The 17,611-nt window shown below is 40.2% G+C and overlaps 1 protein-coding gene across 1 annotated transcript in view; it reads right to left on the bottom strand.

Moving 5' to 3' along the window:
- Positions 1 to 15,081, bottom strand: part of NDC1 (NDC1 transmembrane nucleoporin) — a 47,011-nt gene extending 31,930 nt beyond the window's left edge. Inside the window, exons 1-6 of the mRNA XM_072820296.1 lie at positions 14,738 to 15,081; positions 13,268 to 13,388; positions 10,471 to 10,572; positions 7,645 to 7,819; positions 5,216 to 5,354; positions 1,555 to 1,663 (exon numbers count right to left, since the gene is read on the bottom strand). Coding sequence (XP_072676397.1) covers positions 1,555 to 1,663; positions 5,216 to 5,354; positions 7,645 to 7,819; positions 10,471 to 10,572; positions 13,268 to 13,388; positions 14,738 to 14,794 — 703 coding nt within the window. The 5' untranslated portion in view covers positions 14,795 to 15,081. The remainder of the gene's footprint in view (positions 1 to 1,554; positions 1,664 to 5,215; positions 5,355 to 7,644; positions 7,820 to 10,470; positions 10,573 to 13,267; positions 13,389 to 14,737) is intronic.
- Between the last annotated feature and the right edge of the window lie 2,530 nt (positions 15,082 to 17,611).

Genomic DNA, 17,611 nt, shown 5'->3' on the forward strand with positions numbered 1-17,611 from the left:
TGTCAGCCTAAATGTACAACTGTAGGGGAACATCTAGGCTCATGGTAGTAGGTTAAAAAAACAACAATAAAGTGTTAACATTAGAAATGACAATAATAAGAGCTAAATAGAAAAACAGGTTATATAAACTACAAGTGAGTAAACAACAGAATGGCCTATACTTAGTGAGAACAATTCTGTAAAATTATTCCATAGATTTTTTTTTTAAAGTAGGATCATAAAGTTAAAGAGGTATTCCCTGCTTTTCGAAAGTTCATGTTGTCACTTCACTTTTGTGAAAGGCAAATGCTAGTACCTGTTTTCACTAACTGAAGAAATCCAAATTTATGAATAAGGCACAAAAGCAAAAACAGCATTCAGCATTTGTTTTGTACCAAGCCAGAGCTGTTAGTGTACAAAAGCAGGGCACCCTGAACAGTGAGAGTGGTGCAGCTAAGCCTCTAACCTGGGAAAGACATTCAGCATCTCAGCATTAAGCCTCCATAGCTTTGAACTGTGTCCATGAGCATCTATGCTTTATCTCAATTTGTTTTGTGCATCTGTTAGCAAGATGTGTCCTAAGGTATCAGAAAAACCCAAGAGAGTATATTTTGCAGGTGTGGGGAGGTTCAAAAATCTTTTCATTTAAAATAGTAACACTAATCGCTTCTTCATTTTGTGCCATTTTGGCTTACAAAAGGTTTCATAGGAATGCTCTACTTTCAGATAGTGGGGGAAATCTGCAGTCTGAAAACAGTATTTTAGAATGTTGAATTTTGTTTGTATTATTATTGTGTTGCTATTGAGATTAATGTTTTCCATTCAACTTGAGCTGCTCCTTATATTAAATAAGCTGTATTTTTGTGCTTAAAATTCATGTTAATAAATTCTGTAAGGTTCCCTCAGTAACAGGATATTTCTAGTATATTAGTACCAAGTTACAAAAAGTTATAAAAAGGAGAGTGTTATTATAGAGTACTGACCAAACAACATACAATATTTTCTTTTTAAAAAAAATGAACATTTTCTTATTGTGGTAAAAACCACGTAACAAAATTTGCCATCTTAACCATTAAGCATACATATAGTATATGTACTTGTGCAACAGATATCCCAAACTTTTTCATTTTACAAACTGAAACTCTCTATCCACTAAGCAACAACTCCTCTTTTCCCTCCCCACAGAGTCCTGGCAATCATAATTCTACTTTCTGTTTCTAAGAGTTGGACCACTCAAATAATGCCTCATATAAGTAGAATCACGCAGAATTTGTCTTTTTGCAACTGGCTTATTTCACTTAGTATGATGTCCTCAGGTTTATCCATGTTATAATATGTGACAGGATTTCCTTCTTTTTTTCAAAGTTTGAATAATACTCTATTGTATGCATATACCACATTTTAAAAAACATTTTCCCTTACCTAATACCCTTTGACAACCTAAACAATGAATTAGTTGGACTAATCACATACCTACAATTAAGAAACATACAATCAAGAATGACTTTGCAACTGACATTTTCTGAGCTATGAGCTAATACATACACTGTTTTAAAAAGCAGAAGAAATGCTTACCAAGAAAATAATAAACAATGCAGAAATTTCTAATCAGGAACAGTGATTCCACGCAACTATGCTTAACTAACAAGAGCAGAGATCTCCTGAAACGTAAGAACTTGTATTGCTATGAAAAAAAAAGAAAAACAGAATCAAATGGCATATCCAAGTAGAGGTTCTATTTCATTCTAAAGCAAGCACATAACTAAAACAGTCCACATATAAAAAAACATAATTGTTGCATAAAAAGACAAAGTTTATTCCAGAGGTAAAAAATCAGTAACTTCTGATGACAAAAATATTTAATATTTACATTATACAGCATCTCATTGATATGAGAGCAGAAATGACAAAATTTAACAGTACTGATCTATACTTATACTAAGGACTATGGAGACGGAGTAAGTACAAAAAACATGACAATCAGAACAGTAGCAGCTAACGTTCTTTGGCTGTTTAGCATGTCTCAGGTACCATTATTTTACACACAACCCGATAAAGAAGGTTCCATTATTATCCTAATCTTACTAATGAGAAAACCAAGGCACAACTGAACCAACTTATCAGCTAGCAAAAGGAAAATCCAACATTTTAATCCAGGCAGGCCAGTTTCAGAGACTGCAAGCTTAAATATAATGTACACACTGCCTCTATAACTAAATGGTTTTATTTTATTTTATTTTTTTTAAAGATTTTATTTATTTATTCATGATAGTCACAGAGAGAGAGAGAGAGGCAGAGACACAGGCAGAGGGAGAAGCAGGCTCCATGCAGGGAGCCCGACGTGGGATTCAATCCTGAGTCTCCAGGATCGCGCCCTGGGCCAAAGGCAGGTGCCAAACCGCTGCGCCACCCAGGGATCCCACTAAATGGTTTTAAATGCAAAAAAATAGGCAGCAGAAGAAGACACCAGATTGAGTCAGGAGACCTGAGTTTTAGTGCTTCTCTCTGGGCAGCACTAAGCAAGTCATGTCTCCAATCTGTGTGATAAGAAGGCTGACCCAGCTAAACAGTGTGTTAATGAGTGCCTTCAATTCTAACAATCTATGAGAGTAATACCAATCAAGGAAAAAACATGAAATGCTTTCTCCTGAAAAAATTACACTTCTTGTGAAATAGCTTGCCAAGCTTTGTCTTGATGTTCATCCACTTCTTTGTCCTTTACTCCACACTAATATTCTGCTTTTCCCTGTCAGTCTATCATTAAGAATTTGATCAGGACAATAGAACTGGTTTTAGTACTGTAGACTAGTTTAAAGAAAACTAGTAGGCTAATAGTAAATTGGTTAGAATTAGATTTTTAAAAAGATATAATTTTTCATAGTTACATGAAAACAATAGTTACTGAATAATATGGACAATATAAAACTATGGAAGTTCCACCCCACAAAATATAAAATGTTACAGGTATTATATATGTAAATATAAAGGATTTAGCAGAATATACACCAAACTGGCCACAATTATCTCTGAGGCAAAGACTGGGACTGGCCACAGAATGGCCAAAGGAATTTTCATTTTATTTATACTATTTAAATATTTTTTAATCTAAATGTTACTACTATACTCTTAGGAAGTAACCTGACAGGCAGCACCAAAAATAATAACAAAAAAAATAATAATGATGATGATGACAATGCTAATAATAATGCTAATAATAATAAGCATATATATATAAGGGTATATATATATATACACACACAAATAATATATATGTATAATATATATTATAGTATAACAATAAAAATAGCAGAGAAAAATAATAAAAGTAGTAGTTTTTTTTTTAAGGTCTAACATTCTCTAGTCAGCTGGGCCAGTTAAAGAAAAAAAGTAAATGGCTACTGCGATTTATTATTTTATGGAGGTTCAGATGAAGAAATGGGCCTGATCTTATATCAAGCCTTCAATTTCCTGACAATCCTGCTTTCCTTAGCAACTTAAAGCACATAAGGGAAGGTCATACAACATGCACCAGGCTCTTAGGGCTAATCAAAGAAAGCTAAAGTGTGGTGTCCCCCCTCAATCTTCTAAGGAGGCAAATCTACCCAACTGGCCAAACACAGCTACAAACGTGATAGATGAGAAATTGTGATCCTGAGCACAAAAATTCATCATTTCAACTGCTCTTGCCACAATCCTTACCTCCCTCACTCCCTGAATCCCAATGAAACCCCTATTCCAATCATCCTCAGGTGGGAAAAGAACAAATACCACTGGGCAGATCAAAGACCACTATACATTCATGGTTACAAGAGATGCCCCCGAAATACATTCTGGCCAACTACTGAATGGCCAAATGTTAAAAGTTAACCTTCTGCAAAAGCTGAACCTGGAGCCAAAGCTAAATATTACTATCAAAGAAGAAACTTCTGGGATATGAGAATAAATCTAAATTTTAATCAAAAGAAATAAAAAGTTTAGTAGTCAAATTTTATAAATATGACATTATATGGTAGAAATAATTTATCAGTACCATCAATTATTAGGCTGTTCCTACATTTACTTTACTGTGTATCTGTGATGTTAAACAAATGGTCACTTTCAACTGAGGTTCAGGAAGGAGCAAGATTATTTTGGAGTATCTCCTTTTTTTCTAACACTTTTCTTCTCTATAGTCTTATATTTGGATCAAACATGATTTAACATGGATAGTTCTGTATAGAATTTCGGGTTTTTTCCTCTGTGAAATTTTAAGGTGGCAAAGCTGACACTCTGCTTTCAATTCATTTTCTCAAACTGTGAAGAATTTCTAACTGGGACTCTTTTTTCATACACTCAGTCTACAGGGAGGTAAGGTAAGGAGGTACAGCTCCTTTTCTGTGAACACTATCTCCATGCAGTATGTGTATTTTCATAGAGGCAAGAGGCATGTAGCAACTTCACTTAAACCAGGAGAAGCCTAATATACACACTCTCATACTCTCATAACACATGTGTTTACACATCGCTCCCTTCCCACCAGACTGGGTCCTAATGGGAAGGGACTGGTTCTAATAGTTTTGCTCCAAAGACCAGTCCTCAGCCTACCACAGCACAGGAATGAAGTGAGTAAGAACACAGTCAGGAAGAGTGGGGAACAGCCTGGAAAGAACCTTGATGCCATAGGAGAAATCTGAACTGATCTTTCTCTCTCTTGTCTTAGGAGGTGATTCTAGTTGTAGAGAAGGCTCCTGCCAGATTAGATTCTTAAAAACCTAACTGAAAGATCGCTCAAACTGTCCCACTCAAACCAGTCAAAATTGTTTTTACTTAATACACATCATGCCTTGTTCTAGAAAAGACTTGAGACAGTAATTGACATTCTATACTTACTTGCACATCCTCAAGCCCATGAGTTCTTAGGTTCAAAAAGAAGCTGGCAACTGCATGAATGTCATCATCATCCTCCCCTAGCCCTGCTAGGTCACAGCAACTGCCACTACCTAGCAGGGAGGGAAAGAGTGGGGCAAAGCAGTATTCTCAGAGTGGCAGTGGGAAGGGCAGTGACGGCTATCACATACATGATAAAATCTCATGAAGAAAAATCTGTCCTCTCCAAATGGCATTTTGATGATCTCAGTCCTAAGTTTTACTACCAAATCTTGAATTAATCAGATGAGGCCAGTTATATGTACATACATCAAGGCAATTTTAACTCTGCCAAATTCTGACACAAGGCAACACTCAAATGCTATCTTACCTGTATGATAGGAAATGGCAGATAGTTCATGTTGTTAATAAAATACAGGAGACTATAGCTGTAGCCCATAAATGCTCCAGCCAGCAGGGAAAAAAGGTGATACTCATTTAAGCAGGTCTGTGTAGCAGGGCTATTTAAACTGGAGAGAAAAAATTAGATTATTAATTCAATAGTCAGGGACACATATCACAGTTTTAAACTCAAACACTGACTTATCCATTTAAGAAATGCCCCAAATGCGGGGCACCTGAGTGGCTCAGTGGCTAAGCATCTGCCTTTGGCTCAGTTATGATTCCGGGGTCCTCAGATCAAGTGTCGCATCAGGCTCCCTGCTCAGTGGGGAGTCTGCTTCTCCCTCTGCCTACGTCTCTGCCTTTCTCTCTGTGTCTCTTACGAATAAATAAATAAAATCTTAAAAGAAAAGAAGTGCCCCAAGTTCTAACAAAATGATTCATTTCAGGTTCAGTGTGGGCACAAGACTAACAAAACTCTCCCTGATGCATGAGAATTTGACCTCTCTAATGGTTAACTCTTTAGGTCTTCCTCTGGAAATCTGGCAAGAGTAAGAATGTCCCCTGTGATAGTAAACAACGTTGCTCACAAGTGGATATACTGCATCTGGACTGAGAGAACTAGAACTGAATGTATGGACCTCTATGCCATAACTTTGGGCTTTTGTCTGTGTTGTCTAACTGGGCAATCCTTCATGCTGACCCTTTTCACTAAAGAAAATTTATCACATTAGGAAAAAAAAACTGCCTTACATTATAGTAACTGGGCGACAAAAGGAAATTAAATATTCAGGAGTACAGGGGTGCCTGGGTGGCTCAGTTGGTTAAGTATCTGCCTTTGGCATCAGATCATGATCCCAGGGTCCTGGGATAGAGCCCTTGGCAGTGGTGGGCCCCCTGCTCAGTGGGGACCCTGCTTCTCTCTCTGCCCCTCCCCCACAACCTGTGCTCTTGCTCTCAAATAAAATCTAAAAAAAAGAAAGAAAGAAAATTAAACAGGGAACTTAAGATTACTACCATAATCTTTTTTGATTTTTAAAGTCAGAATATCAAACTGAAATTCTTATCAATGTCATGTGTTCAAGAACTATATCAGTTTAGGAGTGTTTTGGTGGCTCGGCTCAGGTCATGATCTCAGGGTCTTGAGATCAAGACCCATTTGGCTCTGTGCTGGGCAAGAAGCCTGCTTAAGATTCTCTCCTTCTCCCTCTGTCCCCTGCCCCCACATGCACTCTCTCCCAATGACAGTTTTAAAATTAGATCAGTTTTAAAATTATAAAAGTACTCTACTAAAGAACCTGGTTGTAATCATTTTAAAGTTTTCTCTTCATGCTTCCCATACAGTACTTCCTTAAACTCCAACCTAAATGCCACCTCCTCCAAGAAGCCAGGGATCTTTCCTTTCTGAACTCCCACAGGTTTTACATGCACAGCTCACTTTCTTATTACATCTTATTTCATGTTAAAGTTCTGATTTCTCTCCTATCACATCCCTTTGTGCCCATGTTTTAATTCCCCTACTGTTCTTAACTCTCAAAGACCTTATAGTCTATGCATGAATCACTCTCATAAATCCAAAAGCACCTAGCACACCATCTTGCACAGACAATGGTTTAAAAAAAAAAAAACTGCTCGGATGCCTGGGTGGCTCAGCAGTTGAGCACCTGCCTTCACTCAGGGTGTGATCCCGTGGTCCCGGGATCAAGTCCCACATCGGGCTCCCTGCATGGAGCTTGCTTCTCCCTCTGCCTGTGTCTCTGCCCCTCTCTCTGTATCTCTCATGAATAAATAAATAAAAATCTGGGGGGATCCCTGGGTGGCGCAGCGGTCTGGCGCCTGCCTTTGGCCCAGGGCGTGATCCTGGAGACCCGGGATCAAATCCCATGTCGGGCTCCCGGTGCATGGAGCCTGCTTCTCCCTCTGCCTATGTCTCTGCCTCTCTCTCTCTCTCTATCTCTGTGTGACTATCATAAATAAATAAAAATTAAAAAAAAAAAAAATAAATAAATAAATAAATAAATAAATAAATAAATAAATAAATAAAAATCTTAAAAAAAAAAACAAAAAACTGTTGAGGGGCCCCTGGGTGGCTCAGTCAGTTAAGCATCTGCCTTCAGCTCAGGCCGTGGGATCCCAGAGTCCTGGCATCAAGCCCCATTTCAAGCTCCCTGCTCAATGAGGAGCCTGTTTCTCCCTCTTCCCCCTGCTAATCCTCTCTCTTTCTCAAATAAATAAAATCTTAAAAAAAAAAATGTTGAATTCAACAAACATAAATATCAAAAACATTTGATGATATGTATAAAAGCACCTTCCAGAAGTCTAGAAAACAAAGAATGTCCATAAACTATTTACCTACGCAGGTCACCTTTGGCTTAGTAAATAAACAAGGTTCCATAGAAAAAATATATTTACTATTACCTCTCAGTACCAGTGCAGGGAACCACAAGAAAACTGTATTGACCCCTGGTTATCACCGCAGCACACCAAGCTACCAGCATTCCCATTGCAGCATGGACGAATGAGTGCATGAGCTGCTGAGGGTGAATGATCTTCCCTATCAGTGCCAGTCTGGAGCAGGGAATGGAAGGCACAACTGTAAACAAAGCACATCACCATGGCTTTAGGCTTTACGCTCTGCAGTGTATGTAGTCAAAGGACCTGAACTATTATACCCTCTTATACTCACACAAATATTCCAAAGGAAAGAAAGAAACAGAGTTAATGTATAGAAAAATTCTAAGTTGAAATCTGAAGTTAAAAGATTTTGGGAAGATTGAATACAGAGATGCACACAAAAAAAGAAAAACCAAAGACTCTGAGAGATGAAACCTAAGGACAGCATTAATTAAAAATTAATTAAAAATTAACATTTTTCAGTTCTTTTTCATTAAAATTTCTCAATAGCTGTGCCTACCCTGCCATCTCAATAGTGTCTACCCTGCCATTCTCTTAAGTGCCAGAAAAGAATAATCATTTTTTTTAAATAGTGCTTGTCCTCTGACAAGTTATCTTTACTTCAGCGTTTGAACTTGCCAATATATAGCCCAAATGTGAAAAATAAACCGCAAACTAGGTAAAGAATGACAATATTGAATACTAAAATGTTTGTATAGCAATTTCTAATACCTCTCTGATAATCAAAAATAAGTTTTCTGGAAGTGTGCTGGGGTAGGCGAGTGTGAGGAGGAGATACGCTGACCTTTGAAAACAGCTACTAGAGGGTTTCCCGACCTATAACATTCTTTTAATATACTCCAAGTAAAGAGATTATAGAGAGAGAGAAAATTCGTGTGAAGGGAGAAAGCTTAGGTGTTCTATACTTTGAGAAGGAGGCTTCTATCACCTCTCCCTCCTTGTAAGAAATGCCCATGAGACCTACTGAGCGTGTAACTGACTACTAATGCTCTAAACATACCAAAGCTTCTCATGTGTCTAAGTCTTTTTATGTGCTATACCTTTTCCCTAGATCATCTTCCTTCTCTAATTAATACAATTCATCCTTTAAGCACCATCTCATCCAGGAAGTTTACCATGCTGGGTAAATTGTGCTCCTATATATTCCCATACTATCCAGTGTATTGTTATTGAATATGTCTGATGTTTACTATCTGTCTCCCCATTAACTGTGATCCTCTTGGGATAACTGGGACCATAACACTTATTTCTTATCCCCACACAATGTATGGCACACAAAATGCTTGTTGAAACAATAAGCCAAAGTAACTAATCAGGCTTTAAGAATGACAAAATGGAAAGCCCTAGTGCAGCATCTACACCATGTGGGAACACGTAAAAGAACATGTGCTCTAAGCCAAAGAGATCGGTATATGGTTCGAACTGAAAAAGAAATCCAGCACTAGGAGTAAGGGATTAGAAAAGCAAAAGAAAAGGGAATGTGAATGGATAAAGAAGATGTGGTATATATACACAATGGATTACTCCGCCATTAGAAACAATGAATACCCACCATTTGCTTTGACGTGGATGGAACTGGAGAGTATTATGCTGAATGAAGTAAGTCAATCAGAGAAGGAAAATCATTATACGGTTTCATTCATACGGGGAATATAAAAAATAGTGAAAGGGATTATAGGGGAAAAGGAGAGAAAATTAGAAAAATTAGAGAGGGTGACAAAACATGAGAGACTCCTAACTCGGGGAAACGAACAAGGGGTAGTGGAAGGGGAGGTGGGTGGAGGATGGGGTGACTGGGGGATAGGCACTGAGGGGGGGCACTTGACAGGATGAGCACTGGATGTTATACTATATGTTGGCAAACTGAGCTCTGATTAAAAAATATACAAAAAAAAAAAAAAGAAAAGGGTATGTGTTGTAACATCCAGAGCAGGATCTGAAATTTTATACCATCTCTAAGAAGTGACTACTGAAGAGCTAAAAAGAGGAATGATGCTATAATCAAAAAGGAAGTGTCAGAAAAAGCTTACTATACCAGAAGGACAGATGCAGGAATCAGAAAAGGCACAAAAAGTAAAAAGAGAAACTGAGAAAATAAAAAGGTGATCTAGCAGGTGATTCTCCCAAGGCAATCTAGCAGGTGATTCTCCCAAGGCAAAACATAGTTGTTGTTTTTTTTCTTTTAACTATAGAATTATAGACTTTTATATTTGAAAATGACCTTAGAAATCATCTGGTCCTGATCTCCTACCCTATAAAGGAGTTATTTTTATAATACATCTGCTGAGTCACAGCCTTAACAGCAGCTGTGAACTATTAAAAGGTCTAAATTTTTTTATTGTGGTAAAACACACATAAGTTTGCCATGTTAACCATTTTTTCCCCATTTTAACCATTTTTAGGCATATAGTTTTGTGGCATAAGTACATTCACACTGTGTGCAACCATCACCACCATGCACCTCAAGACTTCCCCATCACCCCAACTGAAACTCTGTGCCCATCAAACAACAGCTCCCCGGTCCCTCCTCCCCCAGCCCATGGCAACCACCATTCTACTTTCTGTCTTTATGCATTTGACGACTCTAAAACCTATCTAAGTAGAATCATACGATATTGGTCCTAAGAGCTCTAAATATTCTTTTTAGACAGAGAAACTAACATTCAAATAAATTTTTAGTTCAAACATTCAAAGCAGATGATTCTGTATTCACATTTTAAATTGCACAAAACAAGCCTGTTCTATACACCCACATACAAAATGCATTGAGTCTGCCATTAAGAATATAAATTCACATATTTTTAAGATGATTAACATTTGAAAACTCACCTGCATAGAACTCCACATTAAAAATACTTATTATTACTACTACCACTGACAGCAGCAGGAGGTAAAAGATTACATAGGAACTATATAGATCATTGAAAGAATCTAAAAAACAAGAGAGATGAATTAGTAAGTTCATTCACTCATGTAGTTATGATCAGTAAATGGTAATAGAAAAAGGGTTTAAGAAAAAAAAAAGAAAAAGGGTTTGAACCACAACTGTAACTTTCATTTTATTTTTTATTTTTATTTTATTTTATTTATTTTATTTTTTGTAACTTTCATTTTAAAAGCCATCTTTTCTTCAAGACTTTACTCATACACTGTGACAGGTCCTACAGGACATCAACTCAAGAACTACGGTGTGATTATTTGGACCAAACTCTGGGTCCTTTAAAATTACACCAGAACTTCTTTTAGATGACCCAGATGTTAACATCAGACAAAATACTACCATATGCAAATGTCTTTCCTCATGTGAAACAGAGAAGTACCGCATTTAGTAAAATATCAACAAGGCCTCTTTTTTACAATATAAATAGTATTTTTCAGATCTCTTCTTAATAAATGCAATTAGCTCCTACAGCTAAAAGAGTAACATTTCTGGAAATAGCATAAGCCATAAATCACTTAAATGCTGAATTAAAAAACAAAAAATCATGATAATCCTTATAAAATACTAACATATTCACATTTTAGAGTAGTTCAACAAGTAATATTCCATTTCAAAAATCTGGCCCAGTTTAAAATACATATATATGTTATGCCTAAAAAACATAAATAAGAGAAATAAAAACAACAAGGAAATACATTTTACTGAATAGACTAAAACTTAATAATGAAACCAATAATTTTTAAGACTATCATTTACTGGCCAAAATTAATAAAGAATATTTATTAAGGATTCACAATTAAACCCCAATGTTATACTGAACTAAAAGAATGAAAGAAATGATTCATGAGACAGGAAATAAGAGAAGAATACAATTTATCTCAAAAGACTTTGTGAAGCAAAAGTTGAAGGAGATGAGTAACATTTGATGAGAAAAATGGCATAAATCAAATCCCATCTGGAGAGAAAGTATTATTAGGATTAAAAAACCCTGGCCCACAAAATGGCAGAAAGTTTTTTCTTAAATGCCAATTCTGAACAATTGGTAATGGTTTTAGATTTCAGTACTGAATATTCCAAGGTTGTGACCAGACCACCAAGATCAATGAGTGATCCAGGCTTAGGGAAGGTGGTTACAGAAACACCTGCCATCCCCCTGCTGGCTTACGGCTTAATTTTATCTGCCTTGTAGGACCTACCATAAGAAGTGATTGAGATGTTTCAATGAGAAACTTAGCGGGACTCTAATTCTTTAGCAACAGTATCTCCGAAGGTCACAAGGCAAAGCTGCTAACTCCTTAAAAATTAGCACTTTCTTCTGAAATTTAAATTAACAACACACTTTCCGCTTCCCAAAGCAAAAGAAATTTGTTTATTGTAGTGGAAAGGAAAATTAAAAGAATTTCAAGTATTTGTGATTCTTAGCCTTAGGCAAAACTTCAAAAGCTCAAAACCTACTCTGGCAACACTTCTTTCTAATGCTAGTGTGGCACAGAGGAAAAACACTGGCTTTAAAGTCAAAGACCAATGTTCAAATTCTGGTTCAGTTACTCCTCCCGGACTGTGTGTCTCTGCAGACTTCTATAACCTGAGTCTCAGCCTCCTCATTTATAAGGCGGGGATAATACCCTTTTATTATATAGGGTTGTAAGAAGGATAACAATATGCTTAAGATGCTTAGTACAGTACGTGGCACACAGTACATGGCAATAATTGGAGGTTATTATTAATTAACAAGATCATAGCTTAATTTAGTAATTTTGTCTCCATGGATTTTAAGAAACATTTAGTCTGTACCAATCTTTTCCTCACATCAGTCTTTGTCTTTTCCTCTATGTTTTTTAGTCTTTAGCTCCTTTCTCCTTTTCTCTCATTTTTTTTTTATTAACCACAATATAGAAATGAAGTAGGCTTAATTTTAGACAGGTTTTTTAAGGATATAAATTCCAAGTTTTAAAATAGATAAAGGGGGGCAGCCCCGGAGGTCCAGCGGTTTGGCGCCGCCTTTGGCCCAGGATGATCCTGGAGACCTGGGATGGAGTCTCACGTCAGGCTCCCTGCATGAAGCCTGCTTCCCTCTGCCTGTGTTTCTGCCTCTCTCTCTCTCTGTCATGAATAAATAAATAAAGTCTAAAATAAATTAAAATAAAATAAAGAGATAAAGGGAACAGTTCTGGTCCTTAAAAAGAAAATGTCAAAAAAAGCAGTCAAAAAGACAAACACAAAAATTAAGTTTTTATTTATGAGGTCTTCTAATCTTTTTTGTTCAAGTGATCTCTGACAGTTTATTCTTATAATTATATAGTGAAAAGGTGATTTATGAAGGGAATGCCTTAAGATTACCTCAAGGTGCATGTTTTGCCGTGTCAATCAACAGAGGCACTGAATAAAACAAAAACAAACTGAAACATGATGCAACTTTTATGTTGAGAAGCAGGTCCCGTAGGGACGCCTGGGTGGCTGGGTGGTTGGGCACCTGCCTTCAGCTTAGGTCGTGATCCCGGGATCTAAGATCGAGTCCTGCATCAGGCTCCCTGCATGGAGCCTGCTTCTCTCTCTGCCTGTGTCTCTGCCTCTCTCTATCTGTGTCTATCATGAATAAATAAAGAAATCTTTAAAAAAAAAAAGAGAGAGAGAGAGAGAAGCAGTTCCTGTAAATTTGATTTCCCCAAACTGAGTATCACTTACCAGACAGCCACTGAATAGGATGAAATAAATCAATGCTGCTGAAGATTATAAATACTGTGGTGCAGATGGGTAGAAGCAGCACTGACCAGACAATACTTGCAACTATCCTCCAGCCCAAAACCTATAATTAAACAAACAAAATCCCTCAACCATGAAGTCAAACTACTTTAGTTATTTCAGTTATGCAAATCCTATCTTTTCATATGGGACGTTAATCACCAGTATTTACGCCAGATCGTAGCACATGCAGCTATATATAAACCGCAATGTTTACTCCTATCAACAACACGGCAAACAACTACCGAATCTCATCCTACCAATGAACTGATGCTCGCATCTAGTCCAGAGTCAGATGCCCCATTAAAGATCCCACTTTGGAGCAGCCCGGGTGGCTCAGCGGTTTAGCGTCTCCCTTCAGCCCAGGGCGTGACCCTGGAGACCCGGGATCGAGTCCCGCGTCGGGCTCCCTGCATGGAGCCTGCTTCTCCCTCTGCCCGTGTCTCTGCCCCTCTCTCTCTCTCATGAATAAAGAAATGAAATCTTAAAAAGATATATCCCACTTTGAGGGAGGAGAATACTTGTCTTACTGAGTCGCACCACTGTATTCGACAGCATCTCCACGCTTGCCCCTTTAGGCGTGACCGAGACGTCAATACGTGGGGGCTGTACACATTTTACGGGGAAGGTCCGTACACCGTCCTCGCGTTCGCAGTCCCTGCCTTGGACTCGCGCGTGCATCAGCGTCGGGCCCTCAGGAGACGCGAGATGCACTGCGGAGTAGGCGGATACAAGAAGAGATACTTGGGGGCTCTGAAGCGTGGCGGGACACGGGACTGGCGGATTCTGCAAGGCGAAACGCTCTCGGGCCGGCCAGGTGCTGACGAGGAAGGTGGACCGGTGGGGACGAGGCCCGCACGACCATCAGGCGGCAGCCCACCACGGCGGCCCCAAGACAACGTTCACAGTCAGCGTCCCAAGGGCGGCGGGGAGGTGGGAAGGGGAAAAGAAAAAAGGACGCCCGTCCTGTGTCCCGAAGTCCATCTACAGGACCGCAGGGACTGGTAAACAACAGGCAAGGCAGGAAGACCCCCGAGACGTCAGCGGGCGCACGGCCTCCGCTGGGCCACCCCGCCGTCCTCTCCCGCTTCTTACCGGGCACGCCCCCTGCGCGAAACCCTCGCCCACCCCGGCTCCAGCCCCCGCGACGGCATCCCCGTCCCTCCGAGCGGCCTCCACTGCCCAGGCCCCGGGCCGCCCTCCCGCCCTCCCGCCCCGGAGTCCGCTCGGGACGCCCCCGCACATGGCCGCCAGCAGTCCCGGCCGGCGCCCCCTCCCCACGCGCCCCCCACGCGCCCCCCACGCCGCCCCGGAGCCGGCCCCTCCCCCGCCCAGCGCGCACGCGCGCTCAGCGCCCGCCCAGCGCGACCCCAGCAGCGGGCGAGCGCGCGCTACACGGCGCGCAGCACTCACGCGCCACAGGATGTCCCGCGACCCGCCGGCGCAGGGCCGACTCGCAGCCGTGGCCATGGTGATGGCGACCCCGGCTCTCGGGGCTGCGGGAGGCCGCGCGCCCGCCCGCCACCGCAGTTCAAAGGGAGCGAGGCCCCCGGAGGACCCTGTTGGGGCTGCCTCAGACGCTGCCTGAGGGGAGCCCGGGCCGGGCCCCGACCCGTCCCTTCGAGGCCTCGTCTGGAGAGGCCCAACGCGCCCAAACTGCCCGCGGACACGTCTCCCAAACGGGGCTGGGGCTTCAGGACCCGCCCTCTGGAGTCCAAAAGGTCTCTCCGAAGCAGGGTCCAGCGGGGCGCCAGAAACTGGGGGCGGCGCTGCACGCTGGGAACTGTAGTCTCGATGGCGCTCTGGGCGCAAGGGGAGCGTTGCATTCTGGGACTCAGAGTTCCAAAGTACAGCATGCCGGGAGTGGAAGTTTTCCCGGAGGTACCTTGTGGCATGCTGGGAATCGTAGTCTTTTATGAAGCCGGTAAGAGTAACCGTGTAGCTTGATGGTCCCAGTTTGACCTGGCAAAGTGGTTGGCCCTTATTTCTCCCGATTGTCTATACGGACTGCCTGAAAGTGAAATCAAAGAATGTTGCGTGCCTCTCCACAGATGTACTCACTGATATTACCGAAATGGAAAAAAAAAGAAAAAATCTCTCTAACGGTGAATTTGATTTTCTAAGATCTGGTTTCTAGTTCCAGCTCTGTCACTTGCTAAATGGAATGACTTGACCCTCTCGGGGCTTCCATTTCTTCACCGATAAAATAAAGATAAAAATAAAGGTGACATCCAGTGATGTTATGAAGATATGATAAAATGCTATACAAATATTGATTATCATTAATTTCCTGCCAGTAAGGAAAAAGGGTTTTACCAACTCAAGTCCCACTTAATTAAGTCTTCTCTGATTGCATTAGCCCTCAGTTAGATCCCTGGAGGCATACTGCTAACACCTTTTAATACCCAATTACATACCACAGTCAACATTCAGGACTCTAGAAATGGTTTAGTGATTTTACGGACTCTGGAGAAACTCAGTCTAGTGAGAGAAATCGAGGTCACACGTACTGTTTGCTAATAATGTTTGCTAATAATGGTTTCCTGAGTCGTTTTAAGATTATATTCATTTCCAAAAAACATGTTAATACCAATCATGTCTGAAGCACTGCAGAACAAACTGGGAATACAAAGGTAGGTCAAGTCTCTGCCAAGAAGAAACCTATCTGGTGATGGAGAAAGATGATAAAGCATCATTTTAAATGAGTGTCCTGAAACACACCCCAGGTTGCTTGCAATCAGATTACTTTGTTTAGTCCCTTTAGTATCTTGTTCACACTGTGCTAGTTGTCTTTCCCAGCATATCTGTTCTCCCCCTACTTCTTAGAAATTAAATCCCCCAAGTTTTAACTGGGCATGTGGCTACATTTCCTAGTGTCCTTTGCCACTAGGTGGAGCCAGGTGACTGAGGAGTTCAGGCCAATAAACTGTAATCCAGCTAACCAGTGCGTGGTAGCTTCCCAGAAACTCCTCTTAAAAGAGAGCTAGCCAGTTCTTTGCCCCTTCTTAATCTCTTCCTGCATCCAGCTGCATGGAATTTGGATTGTCACACTCCAGGCAAAATCAAGTACTAAGCCCAAAGTAAACTTGATTACTCGGAGCAACCATAACAATCCTAGGCTACCTGCCCTTACCTCCTGACTTCATTTACACAAGAGAGACAATTATTTATTCTCTACGCCACATTTATTTTTAGAGCACTTATCACAACTGAAGTCATGGTGTGCAACTACTTATTTATTGTCTGAGTTCTCACTAGCACATAAGCTTTGCATGGGCAGAGACTTTGTCTAACTTGGTTATCATTGTTTTCCAAATGCTGTAACATTAGGAGGTAGTCAATAAATATTTGTTAAATGAATAGAAGAATGAATGGAAGTAACTGCATCAGAAAGTGTCTATTCAGGACAACAGACTTTGTTATCTTAGTCAAAGGGACTGGATGCAGGGAATTGATAACAAACGTATTCAAAGGGCTGAAAGAGCATAGGGGAGAAAGAATAAGGTTTTAGTAGCAAAAGGGAGAAGGGAGTTATTATCCAAGTATCATGAAGGCACTACTCCCTCTACATTAGAGTCCACGAGCACACACATGTGGAGCTGCTGAGGGGAGCACCTATACCGTTAGAACTACACCATTGCTTTGGAGCAGGAACTTGTATTATTTCCTTAATTTACTTTAGCTTATTTTGAAATATTATAATTTTCATCTGATTTTGTGGGCATGTCTTTCTGAAATGTTTTCATATCATTAGGGATACTATTATCCGTGTTTTCATTTTTCTTATAATAGCTTCATTATGAGATTTGATTGCAGTCCTTTCTGTTACTCATTTTTATATGAAATTAGTTTTCCTGCATATTTAGGAAGGAGGGGCAAGTTAGGACAGCTTTACTAAATTCAAGACTCTACAGCTTCTTTTTCTGTTTTCATGAAGTGTCCAAAAATATGGCTTCAAACTTTCTGAGATCTCCTGGCTCTGTGCCCTTCCCCCACCTTCATCTGACTTGCCTTTTCTTTGCCCCAAATATCCCTGCCCTACTCTATCTGTATTCTATTCCCTGCAGTTTCTACTCTAGTGTCCTGGAAAGATACTTTTGGCTGGTTTTGAGAATTCACAGGACCTGGGCTGCTCCAACTTCTTCAGACCTTACTTTGGACCCCTTGCACTCATCAACTGCAAAGTGGGTGGTGCCAAACTGCCCCCAAATCTGGCTGTTGTTCTCCTATTGGTCCACTGTACTTTCCAGGGAGTACCTCTTGGCTATTTTGAGGTTCTCTTATTTT

The sequence above is a fragment of the Canis lupus genome, chromosome 3 (assembly GCF_048164855.1).
Source record: "Canis lupus baileyi chromosome 3, mCanLup2.hap1, whole genome shotgun sequence".
NCBI lineage: Eukaryota > Metazoa > Chordata > Mammalia > Carnivora > Canidae > Canis > Canis lupus.